The 20,147-nt window shown below is 33.6% G+C and overlaps 1 protein-coding gene across 2 annotated transcripts in view; it reads right to left on the reverse strand.

The window, feature by feature from the left end:
- LOC128683108 (uncharacterized protein) overlaps window positions 1-19,278 on the reverse strand; it is a 95,359-nt gene extending 76,081 nt beyond the window's left edge. For both annotated transcript variants that reach the window (XM_053768366.1, XM_053768365.1), the window contains exon 1: window positions 18,709-19,278. In XM_053768366.1, coding sequence (XP_053624341.1) covers window positions 18,709-19,186 — 478 coding nt within the window. In that variant the 5' untranslated portion in view covers window positions 19,187-19,278. The remainder of the gene's footprint in view (window positions 1-18,708) is intronic.
- Window positions 19,279-20,147: the final 869 nt, after the last annotated feature.

The following is a 20,147-nucleotide window of genomic DNA, read 5'->3' on the forward strand; positions in this document are numbered from 1 at the left end:
TACAATACATCACTATGTGGGTATTGCGTCCAATGTCGAGTCGAATTTCAATCCATGCGCTCAACGGCCTTTGTTTTTGTATAATGTCTGATTTTATTTCAATATTATATTATTGCAAATAAAAGATCGTGTGTTACTCTTCAGCATAGCTTTACATTATTATTATTTAACAACGTAGCCGTATCTTTAATTCATATAAATTGGGTGGGTTCATTATTTTCATCACAAAAAACATTTCTAGGATCCAAGAAAATTTGTTACCTATTCAATTTATTTTTAAATTAGCTAGATAATGTTAAACGTTTTATATTACTTTGAGTCAGGTACTTTTCATGTGACCAACCTCGGAGATCAAAGAGACTTCTGCCATCCCTCCATGCCCAGTCGTGTATATCCCAAACGGCTAAATATATTTCTACGAGGCATACTGTGTGTAATTTGTTTCACGACTTTACCAAATATTCCAACGTATGTATAATGTAGAAAATTGACTGGCCAGCAAGAATGTACTAGACAAACAAGTTAATACTTTTATTCTAATTTTAAATATTTTTATCTGTCAGATTATACCCTTAATAGGGGGCATATTACGCAAAGCTCAGCGTAGATGACGCTACTGGTACAACTAAGGTACACAAATATTGCCAATGGAAATTTTTCATTATTGTTGCAGATTTACGCCTAAAAATTCCTTCTACTCAATTGTGGTGCGAATTTAAAGGAAATATAATCCTTAAAATAATAATACTATTTTAGGTTATGGTCAACTGTGGTCATAAACTGATATAAACTTGATTTTGAGTGAAGATATTCTTACCTGAATGAAGTCCATATTTTAATAAGTCTTCACGTCAGATCTTCTTTTTGAACGTTTACTGGCTCGAGTTTTCGAAGTTATTTATTTTATGGAAAACGATTGTTCCCAATATTTCGGCACCCAAATTTGCTATATTGTTGTATATTTTTACAAACGAATGTTTACAAAATGAAAGGATTAATAAAGTACTCTAAAAGAAACGTTTTAATCGACATAGCAAATGGCGACATAGCTTTTGTATACCTACCTAACATACAGTGCTGTACTCTGGCGGGATAAATGTGCAGTAATTCTGTGACTCATTGTTTGTTTTTTTTTTTAAATAGGTAATAATATTTATTTATTATTGACCATAGAAATAATTCACGGAACTAGTAAAATATTTAGCAACAAAGTGGCACCAATTGTAAAATAATAATATGTATAAAGTAAAATACTTATTACGACAATGTAGTGGTTCCGCGCAGATGTCGTAGGTAGACTAAAGAATACGAGTATAAAGCCTCGACAGCTGCAGTACAATAACTAGACTAAAATAAAAATAAACCTCTTTTTAATGTTTTAATATTATCGTATATATTTATATGTATTTACATTACATTATTTTTTTTCCGCGATTAGTAGGTAAATATTGTAAATTCCTGTCAAAATAATTATTCAAGATTTTTTATTATTAAAAACTTTATTAGACCGACAACTTATGTTCTGATACTGGCGTATCTCTTCATTTTTAATCCCCGGCGCAAATGATGTTATAAGTTTGACCGCTAAGTGTGTTTGCTGTCTTTGTACGTGCCACCGTAGCTCATCAACTAATTTACCGATTTGGATGCGTTTTTTTTATTTGATAAGTATCTGCGATGGTTATTATCTTAGATATGTTTGATCAAAATCGGTTCAGCCGTTCAAAAGTTGTAGCGAAATGAATATTAAAAGATTTTTGTCTGACAAATAAACTTGTTGTTATACTTAATAGATGGACATGGAAAAATCATAAATGGAATTTACAACAAGTAACTTATAATTGATACAATAACTATTATACGTTCCTTGGGGATTAATTCGCAGACAACAGTAATAGTTATGCTCAATTGATACATCGTATTCATAACTCAATAAGAAGTATGGTTCCTGACTTTAAGCTGCTACTGATTGTAATCGGCTTTCAGGAAAAAATTCTAGCTGCTGCAGTCTTGTTATTACAGTTATGGTATTTGTTATAACAATATAATGGGCAAATAGCTGAAATAAAATAATTTTATTCTTTACTAGCGTTATGGCCCGGTTTCGCATGGAAAATAATCCCTCGGGGAGAAATTGTTGTAACAGTGAAAACTGCATTAAGATTCGTTGCGCAGTTCAAATGAAACAAGCTTAGAAACAGACAAACACGCAAAGTTTGAGAGATTATATTTTTTTACAATTTTTTTAGCCAGTTAATACTTACAAATGCCATAATTTGTTGTGTTTGTGTTGTAATATCTCCTAAAGTTTTATTTGATCCATGTACCTACCAACATAAAAAATGTGTCCAATCCAATTCAGGTGCTGTAAAGGACAAAATGTATCTTCATGAAATTATCTGGATGATGAAATAACCTTCAATGATAAGGAATAATATGCTTGTGTAATAATAATTGTCAAATTGTATAATCATGCGGTAGAGCAAGCACCAAACTATTTGATTAAAAACATACTACCGCCTCAAACATACAAACTCACCTCGCAAACACACACACGCACACATACACACACACACACACACACACACACACACACACACACACACACACACACACAGTATTTATAAGGTAGGTAAGTCAATATAAAATATATAAGAATAAATAAATACCTACATAAAACGATGGTGAAGGAAAATTATAATATTAAATACTGGAAATTTCACTGCGTAATCGGATCAAAATGGAAGCAGCAATAAAACGATTGAGTGAATAAAGTCTCAAATAAGTATTATGACGGTTTATGCTACTATTTACCTTATATTATGAACACAAAAGTTAGGATTTTAATGACTCAGTGTGTGAATATGTTTGTTACTCAAATAATTCGAATTCCAATTGTAATTGAAAAATGTTGCTACATGCGTAGAATATAAACTACGTAATAACGTAAAAAATAATACATAAACGTACTAGTTTTCTAGTTACCAAAATAAACAAATACATGTTTGTAAATAACTCGGGAGTTGACCCTGATCCAAGTTCAAGAGAGAGATCTTATATCGACGGAGAGTTGTATTTAAACGACTGCCGTAGTTTATAAGAACATGTCTTTAGAAGACTAAGTACATATAGTACGAGGAAAAAATATTGCTTAAAATGTTTTTCATCTTTTAAAATAGATCATAGTTGAATTTATATTTATCTAGAGTCCAGACTAATCGGGTACTTATGAAACTTTTCATTTAGCAAGTAGGCAGATGGAAATCCCATTTTCAGTCAAGAAAAACTCAAAGAAATTGCTTCAATCTTGATGAGGGCGGGAATTGAATTATAAAAATAGAACTGGAAGAATATTGGTAAATAAAAAAATGACTATGACTGGGGTATTACAATAACTTAGTGAGATTATAGTAAAAAAATAGTTGGGCTCTTGCATGAGTGTTGCAAATTTTAAATTAAAAAAGGGTAACATCGCGAAAAGTCGGTTAAATAAGTACTATGATACTTATTTAAATTATAGTATATTATAAATAAATTAAACTATATATCAATATAGTTACCTGTTATTGTCGTTTCCATTTGCTAAGCCTTACTAATACTTCACTTTGCAGCATAAGTTTTTAGTAATGCTAGGCCATAAAATATCTCGGTCTAACCAAAACCAAACCAACCACTAAGACGAAGATAAACAAACTGTTAGGTGCGTTAGAATTTTTTTTTACTTTATGTATGTTCATTTTGTACGTTCTTTTTAAATATTATTTAAGTATATAATATTACTTTGGCTGTAGACAGGTAATTATAAACTTAAGCCATGAAACCAACCACTAAGGCGAAGATAAACAAACTGTTAGGTGCGTTAGAATTTTTTTTTACTTTATGTATGTTCATTTTGTACGTTCTTTTTAAATATTATTTAAGTATATAATATTACTTTGGCTGTAGACAGGTAATTATAAACTTAAGCCATGAAACCAACCACTAAGGCGAAGATAAACAAACTGTTAGGTGCGTTAGAATTTTTTTTTACTTTATGTATGTTCATTTTGTACGTTCTTTTTAAATATTATTTAAGTATATAATATTACTTTGGCTGTAGACAGGTAATTATAAACTTAAGCCATGAAACAAACCACTAAGGCGAAGATAAACAAACTGTTAGGTGCGTTAGAATTTTTTTTTACTTTATGTATGTTCATTTTGTACGTTCTTTTTAAATATTATTTAAGTATATAATATTACTTTGGCTGTAGACAGGTAATTATAAACTTAAGCCATGAAACCAACCACTAAGGCGAAGATAAACAAACTGTTAGGTGCGTTAGAATTTTTTTTTACTTTATGTATGTTCATTTTGTACGTTCTTTTTAAATATTATTTAAGTATATAATATTACTTTGGCTGTAGACAGGTAATTATAAACTTAAGCCATGATAAGGCTAATAAATTGCAATATGTACTATTATAAATTAATTGGCTGTGTTGATTTTTTTCATCCGCAAATATTTAAAAAATAATATAAAATGACGGCAAGATATTCTTATGCTTTTTGGTATTTTACGATTTGAAATTAATTGTTTGTATTTACGTTTAATAATGTAGGTAAGTGAATAATTACATTGATCACCAGATACTAAAATTGGAGAAATAAGGCACAACAAGAATATTCAGCCTTTGTACAAAGCGAAAGTAGGTTAACTATACTTATTTGAAATATTATTGTTAAATTTCTTCGCGATCAAAGAAACGAAAACGAGCACGCGTACGAAAGAAAAGCGACAGTAAAGTAAAATTTTACCCTCGACGTTACTATTCACCCTCGCATATTATTTGTGAAACCTTTTTATTATAGTTCTAGGAAAAAGAATGAAAAGAAAAATAAATATTTTAAAGGTAAATATTTTTACATTTTTGCTTTTTTCCATGAAATTGTTATAATAGTAGGCACATAAATGGATTATCTTTTCTGGAAAATTTATAAATAAGCATGTCTTTTTAATATTCCTTTAAATTTTTTGCAAAAAAATATCTGTAGCCTGCGGGAACTGCTGGCCGCAAAGCCACTCTCTTCACAATTCTTTTGGAATGTTTGTTCTTTTCTAATGTTATGTGCGGATTAAATTTACCATGTTAAACTAAATAAAATGTTTCTACTTGTTCTACATAGTTAACGTTTTATACATGGGTTTATTTCAGATGAAAATGCATTATTAATATGGGTACCCAGAATCAGCTTGTAATGTGTATTTCCTTTGATTTATTTATGTATACATAGGTATATAAATCATAGGAAACTCAGAGAAGAATGGATGGATGGATGGATGGATGGATGGATGGATGTGTGTGTCTGTACTAAGCAATTATTAATGATAATTGAATATTTAGAAGTCGATAAATAAGTATGGCCGATAAAAACCTTCTCTGTAAACTTGCCGAAAGATCTATTTTTCATCCTGATAAGATCCGGATTATGATCAAAACAATGGACGCCATAATCATATTGAATCATTTAGAATCATAGCAAAAGTTAAAGGATAATCTGTAAATCGGAAATACAAACTGCAACCAATTTTACTTTGCGTAGCACCATAGCCGAAAAATGGCCATATATATATATATATATATATATATATATATATATATATATATATATATATATATATATATATATATATATATATATATATATATATATGTGCGTAAACATTCATTCATTACAATATATATATATATTGTAATGAATGAATGTGTACGAATACGTGTCTGTGCAGCGGCGCGCGGGCACATAATTGACAATTATTCAATCGCTTTACATGACACAGGGTTGATACATGTTAGTAGCGGTGGACAACAGGCAGTTAATCATTTTGATATCAAACTACAATGTTAGCTGGTATGGAATTATAGATATCTATTTTGTTTACTTTTTATGTAGTCATGCTGCGTTTATACTTAGATGCGAGTACACGCGCCCACTTGAGAGAAAAATTGTTTGTAAAATGTTATATTTTTGATAAAAAATGTTATTTTCTTTATCAAATTCAAATTATTTATTCAGAAATTAGACCTTCTCAGGCACTTATTCACGTAAATTTTTATATTAAGTAGTAACTTCTCACAAAGTACAAACTACCGAGAGGTCCCGGGTTCGATCCCCGTTTGGGTCATGATGAAAAATGATCTTTTTCTGATTGGCCCGGGTATTGGATATTTATCTATATATGTATTTGTATGTAAAATATAGTATCGTTGAGTTAGTATCCCATAACACAAGTCTCGAACTTACTTTGGGGCTAACTCAATCTGTGTGATTCGTCCAAATATTTTTTTATTTCTTTTTTCTTAATATTTTATTTATTTCTTTTTTTTTCTAATAATATAGCAAAGTACATAATGTACATTGGCATAAGTATATGAAAACAGGTTATGATTATGATCCGAGTGCTGATAAACAAAAATATAAGAGAAATGAGCTGACGAACTGGTCAGCACGTTCACAAGTTGACGCATACATATAATAAAACTGTAAGTGCGCTACTGGGAAAACATTAAGGTGAGAAAAAGAATTTTTAATTGCATCTAATAGCAGAATAAGGTTCACAACTAGGTTATAGAGAGTGATCTATTTCAGAAGCAATCTAGGTTACCCAGTCTATTTAAATTCGTGCCAGCCCTATTTCATAATTGCTCGATTAGCCCTCTAAATTCGTCTGAAGGTTAGTCGAGCTGATGCTGTGGCCTCGTATTACTGCCACTACATTCCACTATTTAGTAAAGTACTGCAGACGAAGCTGCAATTTTTACGAGGAACTAAAAAATAGAACATAGCTTGATTTGATTTTCATCATCATCATCAGCCTACCCTTATCCCACTTTAAGTGGGTCGGTACAGCGTGTCAGTCTCCTCCACTTCTCCCTGTCTGATGTTAACCGATCTGTTACTTCCTTTTTAGCCATATCCTGCCTAATGCACTCAATCCACCTCTTCTTCGGCCTGCCCCTATTTCTTGATTGGATTTTCGCCATTTTCAATTTAAGCACATTTTAAATTTCAGCTGTTTTCGGAAACCTGTATAAAAATATAGTTACGTAAAATTGTTGCAATTTCAGTAATTATTGACCGAGTGAGCAAAGCGAGCGCGGTCTATCATTCTACTTGGGGCAAAAATACATTTTTTGTATGTATGAATGTTTGTAACGTGATAAATTTCGAACCGTTGGTCCGATTTTGATGAAATTTAAAAGTTATGTAGGATCTGCCAATGGAATTTTTAAGTTCCTGGGGTTTTTGAAATATTCAAAATTATGTAACAAAATATAGTGCTCGCGAGGTGAGTTTGTATGTTTGAGGCGGGTAATCTCCGAAGCTACCAAACCGATTTCAACAAATTGATTTTGAAATAAATTAATTTTCAGACATACCAATATAAAGCAATCCGAAAAAAAAGCTCTACCGAAAATCTTTACGTGCGTGCGCTGGCCCTATTGTTGATTATACATGTATATAATGTACTACAAAAATATAGGTTTATAGTAGATCCATAAAAGTCCGCTACACTATACATCTTTTATAATTAAGTAACTATAAGGCATTTTATATGTAAAAAGATAATTAAAAGGTGCATTTTGACAATTATTACTACAAAAGCATATATTCAACCTTATGATTAAAAGTTATTTCACATCAAGATAATTTCATGACAATAAATTTTGTCCTTTACAGCATATAAACTGAATGAATAGATTCTGAAATATCGTGGGATTAAAAAATACGCACGCCAAATTATTTGTGGGTAGATATTATTGTTGAATACGGCACGCGCTGCCGCCAAAACTGTAACTTTGAAAAAGTGTTTTGAGATATTTGATTGAATGTATATTTTATTGTATCTAGAAGTTAAATAGTTATATGTGTCTTTTATGTAGCCGAGTCGATTTTAATAAAAATGGTAAACAAAATAAGAAGATACGGCTTATAACTTGTATTGTTAAAACAAAAAATAACGTAAGTGTACATTTAGGACATGGCTAAACACTAACGGACATTACAGTGTTATGTCGCACTATCAGATTTTGCCTTAACCCTGTATGGATGGATAAAGTTATGACTATTTTTCACTAAGTATATATAAAATTGTAAACGAAAAACGAGATGAAAGCATAAGTAAATGAGTTTCGAACCGTTGGTCTGACGATTGACTTACGATCAACGCAAAAATAGAAATATACAAGGATCTTAAAACATCAATCAAATAGATGTTATGTTACTTACTGCTCCGGAACCGTTCAAGAGCGAGTCCGAATCGCACTTGGCCGCTTTCATTAAATTTGCAAAGGCTGCTCTGGCGATTTCAATACGTGCCCTGATCTCCATCTCACTTTCCCATGACTCCGTCAGCCTTGAGCCACGATTTTTATATTTAGACACTCTTTAAAGGTGGTAGGTATGTGTTATGGTGCTATGATAGATACTTCAACGCATAGGGCGCGTTGAAGTTTCGTAACGAGTCTCTCGCTTTGAACACGGTCAAAGGCTCTTTCGTAGTCTACAAAGCAAAGATATACTTCTTTTCGCGTATCTCTACATTTCAGTAAGTAATAGAATAATTAGTGCAAATTGCGCCTCCCTAGTTCCGATCCCTCCTGGTCTAAACCCGAACTGGTTTTCACCGACATCTTCATCACAATTCTATCTTATATAACTTTGGGATGTGAGTCATCAGACTAATGTCGCGGAACCCAGGACATCTTCTTGCTCTGGGTACTTTTGGTAATGAATAGAGAGTTTAGGGAATTGTTTGTTATTTCATATGAGACATTGTCATCGTAATGGAAGTGCGGTTGGCACTCGCACATAACTCGTTGACCCTATAAATAAGGAAGATTGTGTGGCTAGTTTACAGCTTTACGAATGTGTAGGGAACCCTCGGTGTGCGAGTCAGTCTCGCAGTTGATCCTTTTATTATATTTTTACTTATTCTGTCTGAAAAATATAACATTTGTTTTTCTATTAGACCTTTTTAATATAATTTTAAATTGATAATGCTGTTATGATATGGAAAACGAAAAAATATAATTAGGTATATATTGTTAAAACATCGTCAGAAATAAGTTTTATCCAATTCAATATACATTCTTGCGTTTAATACAGATAAAACACCGAATTTATTGAATAAATACATTTGCGCGCCAATGTTGTTACTGATTTTTATATATTTACTATAACTTCCAGTATCGAAAGTCTATATAACGAAGTAAACAAAACGTACCACATAGCGCCCACAAAACGATTGTTGAATTTTGGCAGAGGTGCATTTAAAAGAACATCAATCAAAATAACACATTCGCCGCTTATACTACCACCACTTTCATGGAAGTTGGGCTTGACTTTCAGCTTGACTGTACTTGACTGTATCAATGTTCACCCGCATTGCTGCGGTATAAATCGATCAGCCACTTGCATTTCCAGCATTTATCCAATAGGGTCGGCCTCCGTATGGTCGAGTTTGTTGCGTAAAATACGACAGTTTAATGCTCTAGATACCGAAAATAATTATGGATCTCAAGAAGTTACGACATCCTTTGTCTTATTTTAAATTCGCTCCTAGCTCTGGCTTGGCCTCCTTATTTATTTCAAGAACATTTGTTGTGAATGAATACTCACATATATTTAGATTAATACGCGAGAAGATGTAAGTACATTTATAATAACAAAAAAATTGGCTTTCCCATACATATAATATCATATATAAGATATTTTTCAAATCATATCGTGCCTTGGATTCTGTATAAACAATCGTATTTCGTAAATTATTATACTTCCATAGATACGAAGGTCATGTTTTCACGGCTAAGCTGCTGCCGGGCCGATTTTGATGAAATGCGAAATAAATAGTATAGACAATAACCCGAGATCAAATTTAGGCTACAGTGGAAAACAGCTAACTATTAAATATATAAACAATAAAATAAATCTAAAAGGTGCTAAACTATGCCAAAAATAATAGCATTTAGCTTTAAATGTGGTAAAAACATTATGTGAAAAACCCTATGTGCACCTAAAATGAACATCCATAGAAAAACAATTTCTCATTTTCAGCGTGGCGCGCGGTGCTCTCAGTTTAGTATATCTTCTTTTATTTTTAATGCAACTAATGGACTTTATAATTTTGTAACCATAACTACCTTCAACAGACTTTTCTGCCTTTCATAAAAATTTATGAAATATTTTCAGAATTGAAATTTATTGGTTCCGAGAGGAGCAAAAACGGCAAATGAAACAAGAGATTTTTATTAATTACGAGTATGTAGTTTAACTTTTGTAGAAATATTATTCATGGCTTCACTGAAATATAACTAATAACTAATATTGCTCCATTTTTCTCAAATATTTTCCCGGTCCATACAAATTTTTGTTCTGTCATATCAATAGTAATAACAAATAAAATAACAGTAAAGCCTCTTTGTTATTTATAAATACTAAAATTTTGTTCACTTAGACATATATATTTTTTAAATTAAAGTACAGTATATAGGCCTTGTCCTTCAAAGTTTTAGTTGTATCCTTAGCTATCTCTATCTAATTCTTTCCTGCTATCTTTTTTATATTATCTGGCCATCTTCTCCTTAGTTTTCCTTTTTTTCGCTTTTCGACGCCGCCTTTTTGACGCAAGTGTTAATGTCCGGCCCGGTTCCACTTCAATTTTAGGTCTTGATGTAGGTATATAAAGAATATCGATAATATTCTTTATATACCTACACTATCTTTTTCTAATGTTTTAACGCATTATTTGTAGCTGTTACTATATTATTATAACTGCCATATAGCACCATTATGCAAATTATCTAGTTTTGCAGTAATCTAGCAGATTGTTTAGTTTTTATCAAAGATATGTTACGCGTTGGTTCTAGACAAGGTTCTAGACACAGTTGTCTAGAGCCTTGTCTAGAACTAACACGACCAACTCGAGACGTGCCTTTTAAAAAGTCTTTTATAAAGATGTTATTCACTGGCGTTTGAATGCTGTGAATAGCCCAGTATCTAACTTCCGACCGTTTGTGAATGCTCTCATAGATCCGTAACCCCTCGTTCGCATGGGCTTGAAAAAAAGACGACCTCGGTGGCGCAGTGGTAAAGAGCTTGCCTCTGAACCGAGAGGTCCCAGGTTCGATCCCCGGTCGATTGTCGATGATCTTTTTCTAATTGGCCCGGGTCTTGGATATTTATCTATATATGTATATGTTATAAAATATAGTATCGTTGAGTTAGCATCCCATAACACAAGCCTAGAATTTATTTTGGGCCTATATCAATCTGTGTAATTTCTCTATATATATATATATATATATATATATATATATAATATAATTGTATAATATACGATTAATATGAATATTATGTGTTTAATTTTAATCCATACAATTAAGGACAGTCGATAACGTTTGAAATATTGTGTTTGGTCATTTTTTTTTCTTTTGAAACGAATTCGCTTCGGTATATGTCTGAGTTCAGCGGTTGTATTTAGAAGGCATTATAATACCGACTACCCTGGGACCATTACTCCTTTGACTTCTTCGTCTGAACCTGACGGTCACCTCCCGAGGTCAACGACCCCAGGTCATGTCTCAGAGTCAACGAACGTCGGGAGTAGGGCACCTACGTCCCTATGTAACCTTTGTTCTAATTTGTCTGTCTAAAATCGACTGATAGGTCGCTGAACCCTATTGAAATGCAAACTGTACGAAAATGCTCTGTCGACTCATACGGAACACTTCCATAATTGACGTATAGGTATGACGTATTGTCAGAGCCTGAAAATTGATTTATTGAGCTTGCCCTGCAAATAAAGCTGGATTTGTATTTTTTGTTTGAGTCTTCTCATCTTTATAACTAAAGTATCTACCTAAACGAAAGTTACAGTTATGTACCTAATACAAAACGATATTGTAAATATTTATAAAGGTAGATATCCATAATACAAAAAAATGGTAGTACTTATTTAACTAATAAGTTGCAAGTACCAAAGTATCACCAAGACTTCAATTTTCACTCAATATTCCAGGTCTTTGCTAGGCGGCGTTCGCCGGTGTTGGCGGAGGTGCGGCGCGATAGGCGGCAAAATATGAATTCAGAAATATAGGTGGCTGGCTAACTTTAAACTCACTTTAAAAGTTTGTTTTAATTTTTTGAACTTAAATATAATGTGTATTGAAAGGAAGTGCAAGAACAATTTATACTTCTTTATCTATATATTTTTTATGCATTCTTTCACAAATATTAGTACGTAGACTGATATTGTAAATAATTACTAATATTAGTAAACTAATTTGAACGAGCCGGTTCTGCAACCACGAGTACAACCACAAAACAACCACTTATGTCATATATTATAATAAAGTGTGAAATGAAGATTTATTATATTTCAATTCACGGCACATAATCTTTTGAGAGGCTTGTGTGGAGACGGGGACACCAATCCAACACGTAGAACCCTTTGGAGAATTTAATGTTATTATCGTTTAAGTTACCTATGTATATACAGCGTGCTATATACGAATATAATTCAGAGTCAGAGCTCTAATGGCTAGTTCACGATAGACCCTAATTGTGTTCAGCGAGACAAGGTGGCTGGGGTGACTAAAGGACCAATTACCATCGCACATCAGAATTGCATCAGACATAGATTCGCCACGCTGAATAGGTACGACAGACGAAAATAATATAGTTAAGACTGATTGAAATTGCAGTATCTTAAAAATAGGTGCCTCGTGGAATAGAGTGTGCCACCTCTTTAAGTTCGTCCAGCGATTGAACGCTCAACGTGTTCTTTCACTTCGACTGTGTTAATTGCTAATGCTAGTGTCAGATTAAATTCGGATCGAAAAAAAGGTATCCGAGATGACTTTACCGACCACATATCGTGGCACGTAACCGCATATAGATACATTAATTAACTCAATCTGTCAACCAGTGAGCAGATTTCCTGACCGGAAGAGGAGGAGAGGAGGTCTATGAAAACTACTATACCTACCTACATGTCCAACGTACTGAGACAGATTTGAGACAAACATAAAAAAGGCTGTATAACACGAGCTTTACTAAGAACTTATAGAAACTTTGTTTTATAACTTACTAGCTGCTCCCAGAGGCTTCGCTCCCGTGTGAATTTCGTGGTAAAAGTACCCTACATGATCTTTCAGGTTATATTGTACCCGTGTACCAAATTACGTGTAAGTAACAAACATATTCACATACAATTTCGCATTTATAATATTAATAAGATAGTTATAGTTATAAAACAAAGTTTTCTGCCACATTTCTCTGTCTGTCTTTCCACAATAAACTCAAAAACTGTTGAACGGATTTGTTGGACGGACAGCTAATGTGAAGTTTATCTGGTAACTTTCATTAATAAAAAATGGGGTCTTCCATTAATAAAATCTATTTTCTACGAATATAATGTTGTTGATTTTATTCCATACCATTTCAATTCTTTTTTAACCCAGACGACAGAAGGAGGGTAATAAGTTTGACGTGTCTGTATATCTGTATGTCCGTCCGTGGCATCGTAGCAGCCAAACGGCTGAACCGATTTTGATCTAAGGAGTTTTTTTTATTATTTTATGCTATGTTCGGAAAACAAGCAAAACTGTTTTAATTCACAATAATTTTATCTAGAATCAAAACCATAAACCGCTAATCTGCCTTTGCTAAATTTACAATTTTTTATGTCCCACGATCTGGAGGACCCAATACGTTCGGTATGACGCACGGACCACAGTTATAAGATCTTGTTTGTTGTTGCGATTCTGACGACGTAACAGCAAGACTTTGTTTAAACAAATAAATAAACACAGATTGCGCTAGCCCCAAAGTAACTTCGAGACTTGGTTTAAGGGATACTAACTCAACGATACTATATTTTATAACAAATACATTCAAGATCCGGGCCAATTAGAATTCTCGACAATCCTCGGTCGGGTCATTTTTCATCATGGCCCGACCGAGGATCGAATCCGGGATCTCTCGGTTCAGGGGCAAGCACTGCGCCACCGAGGTCGTCCAAAATAGTTTAAACATCAATAAATTAATCATATTGCCATTAGGTACAGCAGAACTTATTTGGTCATAACTTTAGGATCTACCAAAGGTTTGTTCTGCGTTTGGGAACTATGTCACAATAGGCAATGCGGTTCTTGCTTTTCCGATATAGGGACAATCACATAGAAATCAGTTTGCACAGCAGCTCCTATTTTAGTCAGTTTCCAGGAAATTATATTTGAAAGTTTCAATTGAAATGCCTGGCCTTAATTCAGACTGTATTGAAATAGCTTAACTAACTCATAAATGAAACATTCTCGTAGAGTGATGTCAATATTAAATTGTGTTTGAAATGTTGTGGGTAAAATATTTACTGTTTAATTTACTACTGCGTATACATATAGGTACTAACGAACTAAACGAACAAAAGTTTTATTCATAAATAATTATCTTTTCTGACATCTAATCTAAAAAGAAAATTTATTTCAATGAACAAAAAGGAAAATGAAATTATGATTTTATTTTATATTAATATAATATTTTATTTATATCTATTTTAATTTATTAGTCCCTATACTCTACTCTACTCTATATTAATCACTTCAAAATCACTTCAAAATATCGATCTATTGATCTACACTTTATGGTGATTTCCGAAGTTTGTTAGTTACTTATCAGACCAAAGAACCGCTTGCTCCGGGTTAGTTGAGACTAGTTCTACCTAGTTCAAATACGGTTTTGCTTCATCTGCATTGCCCTTAGTTTCCGTAATTGGCATAATCCATGTTATAACAATGATCTACATACATAATATTCACGATGTGACAATACTTTGGTCGTCAAACATTAGGTACCTTAAAGATAATCAATAATTAAACAGCCTATATAATGTCATTATTCATTTAAAGTATTTTAGCCACACCTACTTATCAATACGTATTAACTTATGTGAGGAGTATAATTTCCCTTTATGTTAAATAAATAAAATTCAGAATTTCAGACATAATTAAAATATAAATTAACTATTAAGAGCCGCGGGACTTGTTGGCTTTCCTATCTCATCCGTCGAATGATGACGTAGAATTATATATGCCAACATCCACAAACATGCTCGATAAGTAGATATTGTTGTTTGGTTTATCGTTAACTAATTTTTCGAGTGTTCGGGTTAGCAGAATAACAGCGACATGTGGTCTTTAACTACTTAGGAATATTATGCCTTGTATAAAAATAATATCATTGTCACGTTTTTTTGCTACAAATAGGTTACTGATGAAGTCATCCCTGTTATGCGCGTTTTAAATCGCACTGATTAAATAGTTTCGATATAAGAAAAATCGTAATCCTATTTCGCTGCGATGGGACTCAATAAATCGTTGCTTTTCAATGTCAAGCTAAATCGAAGTTTATTTTCCTCCACTACTGATTTTCTCAAGTATATCTTTCCGCTGTTCAAGAAACTTTTAAACTTCTCTGCTGAAGCAATATTTTAAATGTCTCATTTCTAGAATTATCGACGGTGTCGCTATATCAAAAGTAAAATTATTTATAAGAAAGAGTACAAAGAGAATATTGCGTGAAAAAGGTCAACTATCTAATATAATGTTTCAGTACATTCTTCTTTCTTTTTGTGAAGATATGTTACACATTTTTCCTCGGCCATGAACGTTTAAAGACTTTAGCGTTGAGTGCTCTCACTTTAGATGAGAACAATAGATTCTCGGATGTTTTGAAACATGATGCCTTTACGTCACTGTACTAATAACGAAATAACAGTTTAATACATTGTCATGACATGTGGTGGGAGGCAAAACGTTCACTTGTTAGTAACACAGGAAAAAATAAAGGCATAATTTCGTAAAAATTAGAACCCAATGACGTGCAGTGAGTTTTGTCGTTTGAAACTATTGTCTTTCAAATGTGTATTTGAATACACATTTGAAAGACAATAGTTGTGTGTGTAAATGTAAATGTGTATTTTAGGGATAACCTTTTTACGTAAACAGATAAAAGTTATAAATACTGGTCATATGCGTGTCACGATGTTAGGGCCCCGAAGAAATATACAGAATGTAGTTACATCGAGTCCAGATTTATATGTGTATGTCAATGGGCCCACTTATTGAAATTCTATGAAATGCTTGGGATTTAATGGACATTCCAAAATAATTATGAAAGTTGGCCTGTTCTTCCAGATTGATATAAATGTGGATATAAATATATATCATAAATTGACTTTATATGTTATATGTAAGTTTTAATCCTCTTCTGCAAGGTGAAGGCCGCGCTCCTGATGAATGTCTGCTGCTATTATGAAGGGTGTATTTTCGCATGGTGTTCAAGCACTGGCTACGCTTCGCAGCTATTCAAAAGTATATGATGGAGTTATAAATCCGTTTATCTTTTTAACCTAACCGGCATTTTAAGGTCACACACAAATGACACCAGTTAGCTTCCATCATTTTCCTCGTGGTACTGGTATGCGAGATTTTAGATACCGATGTCCACTTTTGTGTAGAAAATTATTTAAATGCCATCAAAAACATGCTGTAAAAACCCAAGTCTCGCAGTACAGTTATTCTACCGTAAAAAGCTGTGAGATCCATGTAATACCAAAACGGTTAATTAATTTACATCTAGAAAACTGGACCGAACATAATTAGGTTTTCCCTTGATAGGCACTAATCACTAATTGTATTCAAAATTTGAAGCTTCTATGTCTGCTAGAAGTGCCTTGGACTTTTGATGATCGGTCAGTCAGTGAGTGAATGAGTGACAAAATTAAGAAACTTTAACAAGTTATATTCTTCGCATCGAAGGCATCGAAATACAAATCTACCGAATTAAAGGGATTTAGAAACTAAGTTGCATCGAAATGAGAAAGCTTCGGAGTTCTGTTTTATCCAACCAGTATTCTTCGAAATTCAATGTTACCACTCGTTTCACCCACAAGGGAGTTATTGGGGTTCGAAATTGACCTGAATTGCTTCGAGAAAAGGATGGTACGGCGTGCCGCTTTTTTTGACTTGCGGGGGCACGGCAGTGCCGCCAGATTGGTCCGTATATTCAAATATACGTGACGTGGTCAACCACGTCTTCGCCTTTGGTCTTAAATAGTTACACCTAGATGTATCATCCTTATTTTCGACTAGACGTACGAGTAGGTTTATCATCTCGACTAGACCCAAGTGCAGATTGGTTTATGTACCTATAAACCCTATAAGATCAGGTTAATTGACATTTGAGACCTAGAGTGCCTTCTTTTTTTGTGGATCACACTAAAAAGAAGGCTATAATCTCAAAATACTAGTGAATGCATGCGATTAATGGACCCAACGGACCTACAAACACCATCAACGTGTAACTATCAGTGACAATATTTGAAATTTATAAAGTCAAAAACCACATTCGCTCATATTTACACAGATTTATACTTAGTTCATTTGAGCTTGCTTTTTTTCTTTACTTTGGAAATCTAAAAAGTGTTTTATTTATTTATTTGATTTGATGAAATCACAGACCTATAAGCCAGAGTGCTCTGTGAATGAATAAAAGGTTCAAATATCTTTTTCGCAATATTTGTGTTACAAAGTCGATTTAATTTCAATTTATTTGTATGGTTTCTTTTGGGTCTAGAGAACGTGATTTTAATATTTTTACGGACATTATAGAATATATTATAAAATTTAATTCATAAGAATTTTATCACAGTTTTTGAAGTTGAATGTTCAGAGTTTTGGAGAAGTATAATAGTTTTGGGGATGTGATGTTAGTCTTGTGGTGTTGAGAGATCACATGACCTCTCAACAATTTCTAATCAGATGGATTAATGAGTCAAGACTATAGTCTTTTACCATGGGGTAAGGAGTGAGGACTAATATATATTTGCTGAGATTTTCTTAATTTTGCTATCAATTATATGTTTTATATGTAGGATAAGAACTACGGTTATCTTTGCTTTTTTTATGGGTGTTTTGAGTATATCGGTAGTTCTGACAGTTCAGGTTAGGCTACATATGTTGTAATTGTTTATTATTATCGTAAAAATGTAAGAAATTGTCTATTTTTCGCGGCTTTCATTGATCTATACGTTTTCTTTATGCATTTGGCTTTTAAAAACATTATTAAGTTTGATAGTACATTTTTCATAGTAAGTAAATAGTTATGTATAAAATCGCTCAAATAAGTAATACGTATTCAGTTTAGGGTTAATAAATATGTTTATAATAATAAATTATATTTATGTATACTGACATTAAGACATATAGGAAAAGAAATGATTTTGAATTAACTAACAATCATGCAGTGGATTATGAAAATAACTGTCAAACTTTGTTTTATTTTTCGCTGCAGCTTTTCATAATACTATCGCATGGCACTTGATTACATATAGTTTGACATTCGCTTTGCCTTTTTTAGTGTTGGCTTATATGAATTATTTTTGTTATCAGTTTATACAAATGTTCAGAGTAATACATCATTACATGAGAGGCGAATAAGTTGTAAGGTTTCCATTAATTTTATAGGACATGACGCTGAAACGTGTCTGCGACGTCTCGGATTAAAGATGAACAATTGCTGAATCCTGTAAGACGAGAAATATAAGATGCGGAGTGAGGCCGACAAATCTGTTCGCCCTTGACAAGAGCAGAGGTGAGATGACTCACCCAGTGGCTGGTGAAGCGCGGCGTGCGCGTCGCAGTCAGCACAGATGGCGGAGCGCAGCATTCGCTCGCGCTGCAGGCGACGCAGCAGCTGCAGGTGCTGCGGCGTGAACACCGTGCCGGACCGCTCGCCCACCAGTACCACGTCGCCGGCGTCCCACCATGCCTGCTCCCGCAGGGTGCCGTCCCGGTTGAACAGCCCCATATCTTTGTACCCCTCTGGCGGACTGAGCGCGCTCGGCTCCGGCTCTTGGTAACGTTCGCACGCTCCACATCCCGAGCATTCTTCTCCTTCTCCTTCATCAGAGTAACCACACTCGTCCCGCACCACAATAATGTAATCGGCCTCGAAAAATTCATTGGCGCTCTCATCGAAGACAACTCTGTGCTTTTTTGTCTTACTTCCTTTTTTTAAGGACGACTTTAAGTTATCGTGATCTTTATTGTGGCGCGTGTCGCGGCCGGCGCGGTCGCCGCGCATCGTCGCGTGTTGTCGCGACGCTGGCAGTCGCCTGAGTGGCAAGTGTACAGCGAGCGGCACTGTAGCGGACGACTGCAGCGCCGCGTCGCTATCGATCGCCTGCCGCCGCCTAGTTGGTGCCCGCCATCCTCACCACGCGCTCGACCTTCCAAACAAACACTGGTACGATATCATGGCCCCGCGCTCGCTCATTAATTACACACGTACAATGCTACGTCACGAATCTTTTTATTTCTTTCTATTGACATTAAACTTCGACGACGTGAATGCAAAGAGAATTAATTTTAACAAAAACTATGATTTTTTAATGCCTTTTGCATTATTATGTACGTATCTACAATTCAATTATCTGATTAATTACACCGCCTTAACACAAGTACAAATTAAAAGTAAAAATTATTTAAATTATTTAATCCTTACAACTCAGTTTCACAAATGCAACAAATTCGAATATCACGTCGCTTGACGCTTGCACCGCTACGATAATGCAGTGCAGTCAGTGCATCGGAATAGCGATAAGTAAAGACTAAACGTATGCTACAAAACAATCAAACAAAAGTCGATATAAATTAATTGTGGACTACAATAAGTACCTACCTTGTTTTTGTTTGTTGAAATTTACTTGACTATTTTTTCGTTATTAAACATTTTTTCTAACTTTTATTGCGAAATTTAAGAAAGAAAATTGCAAATATTTGTTATTTTTTTGCTCCCTTTATCGTAAGATAATTTAAGAGTACCTAAAATCCCTTGAACCTAATCTAATTCGCCGTAGGTAGCGCGTTTCAAAAAACTTTCTGAAATTATTAAGTACAAATTATATATTAATGTACGTTTCCAAAAAATGAACGATAATAGCGATCTCGCTCGGTTAGTCCAATTTTAGATTTCGTATTCGACTAAGTAATCCAAATCATTAAAAGTAAAACACAGTAAAACAAATCATTGTCAAAAAATAATT

Source organism: Plodia interpunctella, chromosome Z (assembly GCF_027563975.2).
Source record: "Plodia interpunctella isolate USDA-ARS_2022_Savannah chromosome Z, ilPloInte3.2, whole genome shotgun sequence".
Taxonomy (NCBI): Eukaryota; Metazoa; Arthropoda; class Insecta; order Lepidoptera; family Pyralidae; genus Plodia; species Plodia interpunctella.